General features: G+C 37.5%; 1 protein-coding gene and 3 long non-coding RNA genes across 4 annotated transcripts in view; 1 reads left to right on the top strand and 3 right to left on the bottom strand.

The window, feature by feature from the left end:
- Window positions 1–7,752: 7,752 nt before the first annotated feature.
- On the bottom strand, window positions 7,753–8,703 carry LOC131773177 (uncharacterized). The gene is made up of 2 exons (XR_009339323.2): window positions 8,279–8,703; window positions 7,753–7,995 (listed from the first exon to the last, which is right to left on the bottom strand). It is a non-coding gene; the product is annotated as an uncharacterized lncRNA (long non-coding RNA).
- Window positions 8,704–10,828: 2,125 nt separating this feature from the next.
- On the top strand, window positions 10,829–11,486 carry LOC131773183 (uncharacterized). The gene is made up of 2 exons (XR_009339327.2): window positions 10,829–11,037; window positions 11,304–11,486. It is a non-coding gene; the product is annotated as an uncharacterized lncRNA (long non-coding RNA).
- A 955-nt stretch (window positions 11,487–12,441) lies between these two features.
- Window positions 12,442–14,430, bottom strand: LOC136280364 (uncharacterized). Its single transcript, XM_066165375.1, has one exon. The coding sequence runs from the start codon at window positions 14,428–14,430 to the stop codon at window positions 12,442–12,444; it is 1,989 nt and encodes a 662-aa protein (XP_066021472.1).
- Window positions 14,431–15,346: 916 nt separating this feature from the next.
- Window positions 15,347–15,634, bottom strand: part of LOC136280462 (uncharacterized) — a 4,508-nt gene continuing 4,220 nt past the window's right edge. The window contains exon 4 of the long non-coding RNA XR_010717240.1: window positions 15,347–15,634. This exon is cut by the window's right edge and continues 635 nt beyond it. This is a non-coding gene — a long non-coding RNA (uncharacterized lncRNA).

Raw genomic sequence — 15,634 nt, 5'->3', positions numbered from 1 at the left:
ACGTAATTTAATACCATTGGGCCTTTAGAAGCTGAGGCCCGAGTGTCCATTAGGAGTTACCCTGCATCGTAAGCTACCTCATCAGTATTTTTGTCTCACGCTGGTCATTTGTTTTATTGGGTTGATTCAACAGCTTAAACTGATCATTACTCATGAAAGTTGACTACAATACACCAGCCTTTATGCCGAGGTGCCATATGCAAGTAACCCGTATTTGAGCGCGGTCCTATGTGGGTTTCTTTTAAATCGATCGTCGGGTCAGGGCAATAGTTTTTTAGTGGATTTGAAAAGAACAGGGAACTACCGGTAAAAGGTAGCCGCTAATTTCACAACTCGGTCGCATCCTAATTAGCTCACAAGATACCTTGGTAATTTACCTAAGTGAAAAAAATTAGAAAAATTATTAATTTAATTTTTGGTTTTTCTAAACAATTTTCAAGCACAAACTATCACCAAATTTGAGTCTCAAAGGGGTTACACGTTCCGCTCCTAAAACGAAAAAAAAATGTATCCGTTGGGCGTAAACTTGATATATTTTAGCCCTTAGTCGTGAAAGAAGTAACCTCAAAAATTTTTCTTTAACTGAGACTAGTAAAAATTAACCGCCTAGCCGTAACAGACCCTCACAATTTGCATATTGTACAACATAATGAGTATATCCAATATACTCATTGAGAAGATCCAGTTTTATGTCCAATGTCAACATTCCTGTACCGACGAACCCTGCATTAACTCACACGCTATACAGCTAGCTAACCCGCAAACACAATATAAACGTAAGCATGGAAGTGTGCTACCAAGCCACAAACTTCTACAAAATGGCCACGTGCAGTGAAAAACGTATCTAAGACTACGAAACGTCACGTGGGTTGAAAAATTTTTTTTTTTCCGACGTGTTAGGAACCGTGCTGCCAGAATCATCTTCCCTGAGTTGCGTTCATTGAATTTATAATAAAACATGTTGTCAATTGTACCAGAAACACAACAGAGGATTACATCTTTTATATTTTTCTTTGTTTTTTTTATTTTTTCTTCTAGTATGCCATTACAAACGTACCTCTCTTACCACACTGTTTCCTATAAATTGAAGGCCAGTCTAAGTTTTAAGTCAGAAAACAAAAACGCTTTTAGTTTTGAAAGCCATTCTCATCAAAAGCGGGAAGGTACGTTTTTAACAACAGGAACGCTTTATAAGACAGTAATGATAACAGCTTTAATACGTTCAAACATTTTACAAAGGTTGCCCAGGGCAGCTGTTAAAATTGTTAAGAAAATAAAGGGTTTAATATCCTATTATCAGCATTCTTTTATAAGTTTAAGTGTTTTTTGTTCTTTCGGGACTATTTCTCGTCAACAGATGCCCCGCTTTTCTTGCGTGGCATCCAAGGACCGATAGATAAGTATTGGTCATGGCAATAGCCGCAAGCCCTTTGGATTCGTGATAGTGCGGTCGTTATGGGAAGACAAACAACGATTCCAATTATTAGGTGGCCTACGGTTACGAAGCTTGCGATGAATGAATGACTTCAATTACACAAAAAGGGTTTGCGGTTTGCTTGTTGCTGTCTGTAGTAGAATCAGTATAATATTGAAAGCTCTTGGCACCAAATGGGAAAGAAAACTTCATTAACGAGCTATCTTTCACCATCAGTATTCCGCAGGATATCAACTGTACTTCTCTGAGAATCTTATCTCTCTGTTCCCTTAGGCACGATGACACTTTAATGCGGAGGTCAGTTTCTGCTCACCTTCCGAATAAACTCAATTAACAATCATGTTTGGCATTTAATCCGGGGAGCTGTTTCATAACAAAATGTACGACATTTCGCTAGTTGTCTTCAGGAGAGCCGCCTAAATTTTCTTGGCCCTAATAACATTACACACTGAACGTGACACAATCATGGATTGGAGCTTGCAACCTGTCCACACGACACGTCATTACTGCTGTGGACACTTTACTATTCAATTTAAAAACTTTGAGTAAGACGTTAGCTGGATTGCAGTTCTTATCTTTCCTATTATGAATTATAACTGTTTTAACTTTGATTTCTAAGGGTGGTGAATGAAATTATCCGAAGACTATATTCTGTCTGTTTGATGTGCAGTTTTCTCTAATTAACCTAGCACGTGGTTTGATTGCCTTTCAACTGGCTTGGTTTAGTATAATATGGAGACTAAACCCTCGCTAAGTAACTATTTTTCAAAACGCTAAAAAAAACCCCACATGTAACACTTTTCCTTTTTTTACGCGAAAAGTGATAATTTGGAAATTCAACTGCCTGGATCATTAATGCACAGCAGCTCCCAAGTTGTAACCGAAGTTTACATTTCTCTCGTTCTGGATTGCTCCTCATTAGAGTTATCGATGGTGCTGACTATGAACTAATTAACTCTAAATAACAGCGATCTTATTTGTTTACTAAGAGAACAAAGTATAGGACAATGGCTTAAATCTACCACTGTTGACTGATCGCTTAGTACTCTTCGTTGAGAACCTCATGATTCTGATGTGCAGAGAAAGCGTCTGAGTCGAATGATTGGGGAATTGTGCTACTTAAAAATGATACCGCCATGCTTATGTCTGCTCCGAATGTGTCATTGGCAATCTGTCGTGTTTTTGCAATAGATGATCTGATAGGAAAAAGTGAGTGGTAAATGAATATCCTAATCAACACTATACCCTGGAGACGTATAACAACAAAACATAACTGACGCGCAAGCGAACAATAGTCCACTACCATGCACCTGCTAAGTCAGACAATAGTGCATAATAATACCCTTTTTTCATTTCCCTTTTTGGTCCCCCAAACTGTTTTGTTTGTTTCTCCATTGCATTCGTATAAGGCCGGCAGGTGAATGAGTCACGAACAGCATGAACGTTCGAGCACATTTTTACCCTCAAGGAGTATTTTTACGTCACAAACTACAGCACTTCGAAAGCCACACGTTAAACGAATGACGATGACGCGCATTACTAAATTCACTAGAACAGCAATACCACCATAACGGAAGACGAAAAGGTGGTTCGGAAGTTAGCAGATAAAGTTAAATGGCGAGTGCGCGGAGAGTGGGGTATAGCAGCTTTTCCCATTGTTAAATAGGTGGATAGCTAGAAATATAACGAAAAACCACAGAGAGGGTCAACAGGCCACCATCCTTTCTGTTTAGGTGGCTTGACCGACAGATGCATCTACATTCCCCTAACCTGTTTGGTAATGTAGGGGTTTTATCATATTGGCCGATGCTTCACCCATCCTGGATCCGCCTTATGTCCAACCGAATTGATTTTAAATCACACGGCCATCAGCATTGGAAAAAAGGAACTATCGATGCTTTTTTTTTTCTTAGCTTGAGAGAGCGTGAGTATACCTAAAGGCTTTATGTGAGACTTAAATTAGTTCAGATGGAGAAGGTTCTTGTTTATTTGTAAACATCAAATTGTTGATCAGACCAAACTCGACAGAGCTTGCAACATGATTTCCAGTTACATATTGGTAACAGCTGAGGTCGATTTTTTACTCAATAAGTTTACAGAAATAGTATTATTTCCGATAAATTCGTAAAGTATCATGACCGGTAGTACTTGTCGACATCGGCCAGTGTCCTACGGTCAATCTGTCGTTCCCTTGTGCTTGCTAATCGAGGCAATCCAGGATGACTGATCGTGCGGCCTTCACACAGCGTTTCGACGGTAACTTTGCTCCTAGGATACGTCGAGCAGAGATAGACGTTTTTTCCACCGTTGAGCGAAACAGTCATCTTTTGAAGGCGGGAAACATACAAAAATGTTATTGGTCCTTGACGACGTTAATCATAGGGAAGATATTCCGGAATAAAGGTTATCTTACATTTAATCAAGCTTGATTTAGATGTATTTTCACATCCGAAGTCTTTGACACGAAACGCGTTTGAATATAGTGTGTGTTACAAACGCATTTTAAGTTTGTTTGAATGCCTTTACATCCATGTTTTTCAGTACCTTTATGTTGGGTATTACGTTTGGTCGACATAAGGAACATGTTTCTTGTTTTTTCAGGACTCCCCGAACCTATGTGGGAAACGATTCTTTTGTAAAGGGCAGCTGGGGAGCGTAAACAGTAAAAAAACGTGAATCACATCGCTGGAAAAATCATGGCAGAATTTACCTTGTATTGAGGAGCGGAACGCTCTTAACTATTCTTGAATAACTTCTTTCCTTTACGGAGGGTGGCTCCAGTGGTACCCGCGCATCACTCTCCTGCATCCTGAGGCCATCAATTAGAATGGGCCAACTTATCACAAACTGCAGTCCTTTAATGTCTCATCCCTTTTTATCTGGTCTCGAAAGGTTATTCTGTTGGTTCTATGCAGCACTTCAGCAACTTACTGGTTATATGCGCCTTTTTCCTTGGGTATTTATATACTTTTTACGTGTAGAAATGATTCGACACGAACATGTTAATTATTGCTGATTGACCATAGACTTACCGCAATTAGTCATAATTGATTTACACTAGGAGTGGATAAAACAAAGGTGAAGATAACTATGTTCAGCATTTGATGTCATGAAAAAGAAACATTAATAATGTACGATGAGACTGCTAAAAACGTCAAATCAAAGAATCCGTTATTGCTGAGGAATAACGCCTGAAATGTTATGATTTTAGTTGGAGTCCTCACTAAAATGCTGTCAGTTACGACGAGAAACCTAAGAAAAGACAACCCTATTTAAACAAGAAAATGTTATCTAATATTTTAATGTGGCTTGCTTTTCTATTTTTGATGAGGAAATTTGTCCAAATTACGTTGATTGCAATAGTTACTGGGAGCGCAATTGTTCCATGTGGCAGATTAACACTTGTGAAACCTTAACCATAATCATTTAATGACTCGGTACCGAAAATGCTTTGTAAAGATTTTTACAACAGGGTTCCCAGGTTTTTCAGCCATTTATTCATCATAAAACACCGAAAACTGACAGTTTAGAGTCTTAGGCAAATCGTACAAATCGTACAAATCCAGCAACGATATAGGCGAACGTTAGATTAAGATGACCTTTTTCCAGTTTTCTCCTGGTATTAGCCGTTTGCGCCGGCTAAAACAGCTTTCCTGTGAAAGACCCTAATCATATGCAGGGTATCGAGGTTGTAATCCGCCGCTGACTTAATTTCCATTTTACGCGACGAAAAGGGACTTGTTTCAAGATGGAAGTCCTGATATCAACTTCCTTGTATAACTCGCTTTTTCTTACAAGAAATGGTCTTGTTTACTTTTCTATAAGTTTCTTAAGATACTACAAGTAAAATTTTGTTGCCTTCTCACTCTTGTAAGACATGCGTTTTTCCATGGGTGCCGTTAAGTTTAACATTTTTAGCCCTATAAGATCACAGAGGAAATAGGCCAAGACTGAACGAATATGTCATTTCAAAAACTACCAACTCCTGAAATATTTTTTCAAAAAGATTATGGGTCCGAGAAGTTTTCAAGTCTTTACCGAAAGGCACGCACGCCAGGCGCTCGAGTAAAACCACTTTCAGAATCATTTTCCGAATTACTCAACAACCCTGCTGCTCTCTGAAGACGCTATTTGTTATTGGGTGAAAAGCTTTAGAATGCGCGAGGCAGTCAAAATAAAGACGCTGTGGCCTGTTGTTAACACTTTTGTACCAGCTGTTGGTTGCTTTATGAGAACGTAAATAATAACTATTCGTAACTATCCGCTTCCCGACTAGATTTCAATGCTACATAACACTCAAGGATATCAAAGAAATATATATGGAGTGACAATTAAGACGCTTGGTTTCCTATCAAAATTGAGTTGCCACACAAATCTAGCACTTGCCAACTCTTTGAGAATTCAGTGAATGTTTTGAAATATATAACCAAACCTAAGGACTCATTTTCTTGTCAGTCGAAAAGTAATGGTGGGAAAAACTCATGCAATGATTCTAAAAAGTTTTCCTGCCATTGTTATGTAAAAAGTTTTGTTCATAAAAACTCAAAGAGGAAAAATGCGTTATAGTTTTGGTTTTACTTATTTGATATTTCCTTATGTTTAGAATTCTGCGACGTGTAGCCTTTACGGCGTTCTTGCCGTGGGGAGTTCCGAATACTCAGTTTTTCTATTTATCTTGGTTTAGCAGCAACCTTCATTATTTGTACGTTGGCAAAATGTTTTGCATCAGTCAGCTCACTGTTTTTCATATAAATTTACCATATTATATGGTGATTGCCGTAATCTTTCAAAAGATTATTAATGGTGATGAGATTGACGGGAATAAGATCTTTCGTCGTTTTTAATAAGAAAAATATGAAGCCAGTTTTCAAAAATGAAAAGCATTTGATGCCTCACACCTTTTTTACATTTGCTTTTTTAAATATAAGATCGTAGGCCACAGACCAAACGGAATTGAAAGTTTCTGCTCTTTATCTGGTTAGCTTTCTCTAGACTTCGTTCGTAAACAATAATTCTTTATTTAACAAAAAGATTTTTATCTTTTGGATATCAAAAGAAATCTTACTATATGATGTTTCATGAAATATTTAAAGAGGCAAGAATGCAAAATCGGAGACAAAAGTACACATTTTAGGAATAATGTTTCAAAAGTGACGAAATTTCCTTTGGAAATGCTTTCTAGAAGTTGATAACCACTGGAGACCGACATCTGTGGCTGGTCTCCTACTTGTTTATTACGTGTTTAAAATAAAGATTATTCGAAAAAAAGTTACTAAAACAAAGCAAACGCGATTTTTGGAAGAGACTTTTAAGTACCGTTATCAGTCCACCTTTGCATACAGTCCCTTCATTATCGTCGTTAATTGCAAAACTTGCATGTTTTTGGGTTAATGATGTTTTTTTGTTTCACTTTTAAGTTAAAAAGTTGTCGTATCAAAGCCAATTAATCTTAGTAATCTATTTTCGTGTATATTTATCGAAATTGTTTTATAAAGTATTTGAATGAGGAAATTTTTGTTACGAAAAGAAACCTTCACTAATTAACATCAAAACAATAACCTAGCAGTGAAAATTGTTACAGGCGCTAAGACCCCAGAACTACTTTCATTTGGGCAGATGTTACCCGACACTCAACGAACTGTTACATTATTATTCCACCATCCTACCATTTCACTGGGAAAACAAGTACGTTAAAAATATGCGTAATACATTGTAAAACAGGGTCAAAATACGGGACGAAAACGGAGCAACAAAGACTTCGAGGCCGCGCTGAAAGAGGCTTAAGCATTTCAGCAACGAACATTTAAGCGCATCAGATCATAAAGAACACTAATGGTTTCTAAGTGTTGTTTTTCGTCTTTCGCGCCTTGTCCGATCGATACGATGCCCAGATAAGGCCGTAGGGTGTATTTCGAAAACTAGAAACCCAAATGCTAGAAAATGGAGTTACTAGCGGAATAGTGAACCCGTCATTCAATGACACTTTGCCCGTATTTTTACACGCCCCTCCGTGGCTTGGAAAACACAATACGTTACAACTCGCAAAATATCTGCGCGTATTCTATGACAAACCATTGAATAAGGTGTAGACATCCGATCTTTGTTGAGTACATGGAGTATTCACTGAAACAAGCTTCACCTTAAGGAAAGATGTAAAAAAAACTCCAAAGAATGAATTTGAACTAAATAGAACCAGGATGGTAAAGGATACCCCGTAAATGACGAGATAAAAATATTTTCCCAAAATTGTTGATGATATCAGCTGTGACTCAGCACCATCTGAGGGTGACATGATGATAGCAACACACTTACCGTCATTCAAGAGTTTTAGGCCAAGTTTATTTTTACTATGAGTTTAGTCATTCTTTCTAAAAATTCACACAGTTCTTGAAGCTTTTCTCTTGCTGGGCTAACAAAAGAGAGCCGAGGGCTTTTTTTTTTCCAATATCAACTAGCATTCTATTTTTTCACTGGGACTCTGATCCGTCTTCCAATACTCGACTACAATCAATGTCACGTACAGCTGCGCACAGGTTCCGCTTGTTGTCGAGTGGAAACTTCTAGAAAGAAGAAAAGCAGGCTGTTAGGCTTACAGGGTCCTCCTTTACAGCTTTTCAAATACTGTTTTATACACACGACGAATAATATGTTCCACTTTTATGTTGAGTCTACCACCAAGACTTCCATAGTCATTTTGTAATTAGTAAATTTGTTGCTAGCATTAAAAGGGAGCATGATTAACATGGTTCTCGGGATCTTGCCACTCTAATAGGTAAATTGAAGTACCAAACCTAAAGACTTAAAGATAATTTTTCGGTATTCAAAAACCATTTATAATAGTACCTTCCTATGCAACTCATTATCTTGATTTTCTCTCTTGGCCTTTTTGGTGGGAGTCTGCCAAAGTGTTCCGATTCCTTCAACTTCCTGTACTTGTAAGGTCAATATCACCACATAAAAAAGCATCAGGATGCAAACTGACTTCATCGTCAAGGATGTGTGTTACCTTTAGTTGTCTTTTGCAGGCTGCGACAGTGTTTGAAGTTGTGTTTCAATTCGTTTCAGTGGATATTTATAAAGGCATAGGTACCATTCAGTCGGCGGGGTATAATCAGATTTGTCGCGTATCAGTAGAGTTTGGAGCGTAAGCTACTTCCTAAGCGCTTTTATGAGAACATCCCTGCCGAGGAGAAACAAAGCATGTGCAGCCAGTCCTGTGTGTTTCCAAACATCTGATAACTCTCACTCTGTGGACGGCGACATAATTAAACCACCCACCGACAAGAAGTGCAACTTGCCACTTGTTCTCTATGAATGCTTATCACTAGCTAGTGCTAATAATGAACCACACCTTACACATAGGAAGACAAACTTCAAGTGATTTTTCATATTTTTTTTCATTTTTGCTCCCACTATTCAATAACATATATATATATATATATATATATATATAGTATTTACATTTGCCTTTACATTTATTTTACATTCAGAGGTCACCACGAAATGATTCAAAATCATGGTAATATTCATATCCTATCGCTTTCAGTAATCTGGACGAAATATCACACAACGTAAAGTTCCAAGAGCTGCTTTTCGTAGACTTGAAAAGTAGTTTGAAAATATGCTTTCATTTTACACTTGGCTGTTTTCAATAAATCATCATCATTACTACTTCTCCTCTTAAGTGTTTGTAATAATTAATGAGATCTGTTAGTAGAACATCAACGACTCAAGATAACTATCAATACTTCGAGTTTTATGGTCAGGTGTTTTGAATGAGACGCTATGAACACTTGCAATTACCGATAGTCAATCCTCGAAAATTCAAGCAAACTAAATAACCAGCGTAAGGATTCAAACTTGCTTGATCTTATATGTCACATGCACTAGTTACTGATGAATTTCTTTGGAATCTAAATATGTTTGAGATCACACACATGAATTGCAGATAACTGGACATGCAGCTGCAACCCAAATCATAAAATTGTTTTCGATTTCCTTTGAAGTAATTCTGATATCTTTGCGGTCTCGTTTCTTATAAATAAAACACAGAAAATTCAAATTATTTTATTGCTTTTCATCTAAAATTAACTTGAAGTGTAAGCCTCAGGGTCCACCGGTAAGAGACAAACTTAATTGGTTTTCAACTGAAAAAACTGAAGGTTGACATGATATAGTATAACTTAAGAGAGAAACAGCCCGCCAAACTTCAAAAGCTTTCACTCTGAATACGTCTACCAACTGCTGTGACATTGTGTGACCCTATACTATTACTTACTTCTAGAAACCATATTCGCTTAAAAAGAAGGAGAGAATGACGTTGGACATGCGCAAGTCACGATTGTATTTTCTTTATTATGTCTCTATTTCTTCGAAAAATAATGACTATGGACTTTCTAATGAGTTAGCTTAATCGTTTCATTCCTTAGTAGTGTCATTACAACGTTAATAATTCAAACGCACGTTTCAAAAGATTTTGCCATCTTTTTAAAGCAGTGACAGACTTATGTCTGCTCTCGCCTACTTTGTGTTTTAAGGTAGTTCAAAAATCATTAACATTGCATGCACTCTGAAAATTGTAACTCAGTAAACTAATGTCGGAAATAGGAAGATAAAAATCTAACACACTCCTCATCAGTCAAGAACAGAAGGCCGCCAGTCTTAAAATAATCTGTAAATAAGTAGAAGTTGATCTGGAATAAGATCAAGCCTGTCCGCCTGTGGATAACGCAGAACCCCCTGCTGTGGATTCTCATTTCTGTTATTTACCTTTGGCATAAAGGGACCGACATTTTGTTTGCAATATCATTATAAAAAGAAGGAAAATCAACAGAGAGTTAGTTTTAGTGGTTGATCGGGATAGGTAAACAAAAAAAATTGCGAACAATAGAAAAACCTGCGGATCTAAATGAGCATTATTCAAATATTGTTTTGAACCAGGTGCTTAAAGAGTGACTTCCTTTTTTATTTCACAGGATGGTGAAACATTCAACTTCTCCAGGAGAACTCATGTTTAGTCAAATAAATTTTTAAGTATAAGCTCAGCAACTTGGGCATTTTCAATTACAACCAGTTTCACTACACCACTCTGCGAAATGTTTTTTGGAAGTTTGCATAGACACATTGGGATGATTTTCATGCTTGCACGAGTATCGTTAACTTAACAACTTTTCAGTTAGATTATTGATTGACTGTTGAGCAATTGGCTGCTTATGTCTTTTGTTTCTAATATCAGATGCTTTGATATGCCTTTTTTTTGCGTTCTCTAATTTTTAATTCTCGTAAAAATTGGAGAGACAATCTGAAAGTGAACCAATTTCAAAAACTTATTTGTGTGCACATTATAACATTGAAGAGGTCACCTTAATCGTTCCAATGGTAAAAGGGGTACTATATAATGCCGTTAGAGCGAGTATTTTGTCAAGGCGCATATTGTGTCAAGTATCAACGTGCAGTGAAGTCAACAAATAGATAAATTCAAGTGGCTGAGGATGGCAGCGAAAGTGACAACTTTGATTTTCATTGCTATTACACTGTTACTTCTGATATCTGAGAGTGATGGCTTCACTGGAACAGTTCCAGGGAAAAGGAACACCGCACCTGTAAGTTGTTTAAGAAGGAGAATTTGAAATAAAATGCCAGTCTTGTGTAATATTGCCCATTACTATATTCTGCTACTATCTCTTCTAAAGCTAATCAATAACTTAACTAACATTTGTTCTAACTGAATGCTTAAGTTACTTTTTCCTAATCTGAATGAAAAAGCTTTTCTTCGTTTGAGCTGATTCTGTCTCCCTATGACACCAACAATACAGAAATATGGGTCTTTGCTAAGTTATTTTTTTAACATTAAAGTTATTTAATTTAGGGTGCTTCGCAGAACTACAAACGGAGTTTGTGCACCGCCGCCCGCAGTCTTGGTTGCAAACTGGAGGACGAGACAATGATGAGGAGAGGTTATTTAATGGAATAGTCTGAATCTTCGATATCGTAAAATCGCAAGGAAAAAGATTAAAGAGTAATGATGGAAATAAAACGATTACAAGGTTAAGTTCTAAGTCTGCTCTTCATTTGTCAGCCCTTTTTTAGATCTATTGGTATTCACAAATGTAGAAGCCTAAAAGAAAGTATCCAAAAACGATTAGACGTCTTAGGGAACTTCGCACGGCTCATCGTTAAAACCCAGCCAAAATATGACGTAACAGATTCCATGTTACTGAGTGACAGATGACGTCAAAATGTGGTAAGAACAAATAAGAGGCATACAAGCCGCAGCCAAGTGTGTCATTGACATTCTTACCACATTTTGACGTCATCTGCGATCTATAACTGAAAAGAAGCACAGCCGCATGAAATCTGTTTTTATTCTGCGCCTGTTTTACTACAGATCATAAGTGAGAACCAATTAAAGATGTTGAATTCGAAGCTCGGAAATAAAATGAACAATAATTTTTCGTTTTGACACGAACGTGAGACACGTATTTGACCAGACGCAAAAACATATTTTAATTCATTTCTTAGCTTTCAATTCGCCATCTTTCTTGCGCTTTTGCCTCACAAGAGGCTCTCGACATCGTCGATCCTAGTAGGATACATGTCACATATCAACCCAGTGGCTCAGTGGTAAAGCCCATCCAAACGTAAAATTACATCATAGAGATATGATAATTCGGATGTATGTTCATTCTTAGTCGGCCTTTTTCCTTTACAAAATCGACGTTCATTAAAACAGGTAATTGGTTTACTCCATAAATTTATCTTTTGAAAGAGATTTTAGCGAGTAATTCACTTCACCTTCAATGTGAAGACATGATACTCGCTGAACACTCCTCAATCGACTGTTCGATGATACTTTTGCAAGAGAATTAAAACTCTTGATTTGTGTTGTTGAATTGTTACCGCCGTGAAAAAATAAAATAATCATTTTGATTTTCAATGGAATTGAATTGAATTCTCCAGGATGTTTTCAGAGGATGAATCTTTAAATTCTGATCCCAGATTTTCCTTTACTTTTTTTCTTTTGTGTGATTCAATAGCAAGCCACGGAAACAAGGACAATTAAATGTAGCAACCGTGTTTACCAATCTGCTTGGCCCATCGACGGCTGTTTCCGAAGATGTGCTGTTCAACACACCTTGTTGTCTTTCTGTCCCACAGTCAAAAGCATGTGCACCAGACGCAGAAGATGAATGGTCCTCTGTGATCTGCTGTGTTTTTTTGAGACCTGTTTTGCTGTAGACTAGCTTTTTCTCAGGTATTACAGTGACTGTACAAAGCTTGTCACATTCCGATAGGATTACCTTCCTTATTTCATTGCACTGCGTAATGATGTCAATGTTCTCTTGTGATTTCACCATATTTCTAATACAGATCATGTCCACACAGTTTCCAGCAAGTTTTAGTCCTCCATTAATTCGACATTGATCGAAATCCAAATTACTAACTTCATCTGCTGTAAATTCTACTCTAGCGAAGTTGCATTGTTTAGCGCACACAGTATGTATTTTAGCATCGGCTGACACTCGCACTACATGACAAGGCATGTCGAGTTTCTTTTTCCCTATATTAAGTAGAAGATGCACAACAGACGCACATTTTATCTCAATTGATTTGACTTGCGGTAGGGATATATACGCATCAAGGAGAACGTTACATCGAATATCCACGCAGCACTCTTGGTGTATAGAACCAGAGAACTCTCTGTCTGGGGCGTGATAGTTACACATAAATGACCTTAGTGTTGGACAGTGTACTTGCATGGTTTGCACTTTGCTAAAATCGGTTATCCACAGACACAGATCTGTCAAAACTCTACTGATTTCCACTTGGGAAACTTGAAAATCTACCAGACGTCCCCTGATAGTACAATGTTCAATTCTTCTGTTCATCTGCAGAAGTTTGTCGATCGTCTTTGGTGTAAGTGATTCGCAATTCGCAACCTCAAAAAGTTTTAAAGTTATAGATGTAACATGCAATGACCGCAGGTTGGCAAGATAGTTCAGGGACAAGTGCTCTAGCATGGAAGACACCACCTGAAGGGATTTCAAGTTGGAACATCTATTAATTCTCAGCCGCCTCAACTTCGGCATGGAACACTTCAAACGCACTATGTTTTTGGCCGGTAGACCATCCAACTCGAAATATTGCAGGGTTTTTGATTCAAGATATTGATAGCCTGTAATACAGCGGTGAATGTCAAGAAAGCAAAGTTTCAAATCCCTCAGTGATCGGAGAACTTTAAGTAAGAGTCTGAGCTCCTTGTGACCGATGGAAATGTAGCGAAGGTCTAGTTTTGTGATTATTGAAATGTAACTTGAAGATAACAAACACTTCATTAATTTCATAGTGTATCGATTCAAAGGAATATTTGCTTCACTGCTGTTATATGCAGATATTTGCAATTCTTTGAGATTACCGAGAGCGTTTAAAAATTCCATTAGAGCGCTATCTGTCAACCGGAGCATGTTGATAGACAGCTTCAAAACTTCCAGTTTTGTACATCGTGCTCTGACTTGTTTAAGATGTCTTTGGTTGATCAGTGACACCGGCTGTGTGTAGTTTTGCGTCCACTGAATGTCTGACAAATCCCAGAAGCCGTAAAGATTAAGTTCTTTTAAGCTTTCGGCGCTTCGGAAAGTTGTAAATTGTCCTAGGTTCCATGGAAAGGTTGGAATGTCAAGACAAGTTAGGTTTGTCATTTTCAATGTCACATGTCGTATGAAGAACCAAAAGTCGTAACCGAACACAACGTCTAAAGAAGCCACTCTAAGGCACTTGATATATACCTCATATTCTCTAAGGCATTTAAAAATGATGTTTTTCTCTCTTTCTGACAACTGACGAGTCTTCAGGTGAATATGTTCCCACAGGCAAGGTGAATTCTGGATGATTGCTTTCCATTCTTGACAAACGGCAGAAAGTCTCGGAAGCCTATCGTAAACGGGGTGCAGAAAACCAAAGATGTGCGTAAGCAACTCCGATGGAAGATTCTCCATTGTGGGAATATACCTTCGTTCGTAACATGTCGTGGATCGTATGATTATGATACCTTCTCCTGATTATTACGTCACTAACAGTGCTAGGAGTGCACGTGCTAATTTGATAATGACTATTTTAGAAGGTAAATTTATTGAAATGAGTCGGTTAGTCAAAAATAAGTCTAAATTCTGAAAGCAACTTAACTATATATAGAGTAAATAGGAAATTCTGCCGCGTTTATTAAAGATTTTTGGCCGGCCGTAAGAGAGTATCTTTAAACCTTGAATTCTTGTATTCTTTCAAACCAACAGCTTAGCCAGGTAACCCTTTTTCGTTTTATTTCTCAGCTAGAACTTTAATATCAATTTTCGACTTATTTATGTTTAGGGAGTGCACTGATAGTAACAAGTAGTCTGCACAAATGTTTGTAGGAAAAAGCATCACCCTGTACGCGGACGTTGAAACCTTCATGGTGTTCATATTGCTTCGAGATGTTTCTTCGAGAATTATGTTTTTATCAATGCTCTCCATGTTGACTACCTAATCATATAGTTATAGCTTGGTGACTAGTAGTTGCTTGAATGACAGGTAAAATGGAAACTTTTATAACTGCCGCACCTATCGACTGCCTCACAATATTCTGAAACGCCAAACGACAAGGCAACATCTCTATTTTTATGACAATGAGGAAAAAATTGCTAACTACTGTTTCGCTGAGGTATAGGGCAGTTTTCATTAATTTTGGCAATTTTTCCTGGAAAAATTACTCGTTGGGCGACTCGGAATATTTCTGAAACTTCTGAAACATGTGTGACATTAATTCTTTTAAGAATTAATGGGGCCGAGTTGAATTAAAATTCAACTCGGCCCCATACGATGACCTGTACTAATTTTGGCTCCAGCATTGACGATGTCACTGACGTCAAGTTGTAATCATGGATATATTTTATTACAGCGATGTTATTAAAGATACCTTGAAAGGAGTAGTTCAGTAAATAAAGCAAGGAATAATTATCATGAACATTTCATCGTAATGCGAACTTTGCAAAGATTGCTGGAAATCAACTTAACTTTTTCTTACTGTTAGGCTTAAAACATAATTTAATACAAATGACATGTGCCAATAAATCAGGCAATAAACACCTAGGAAGCAGTCTTATTCAATTCTACCTTTATCTTGCCTTAGTGGTATTGGTTCGTTATGGTGCATCAGCCTGATTA

The sequence above is a fragment of the Pocillopora verrucosa genome, chromosome 4 (assembly GCF_036669915.1).
Source record: "Pocillopora verrucosa isolate sample1 chromosome 4, ASM3666991v2, whole genome shotgun sequence".
Taxonomy (NCBI): Eukaryota; Metazoa; Cnidaria; class Anthozoa; order Scleractinia; family Pocilloporidae; genus Pocillopora; species Pocillopora verrucosa.
Note: the sequence above shows the minus strand (reverse complement) of the source record. Positions and strands in the feature narration are given on the sequence as shown.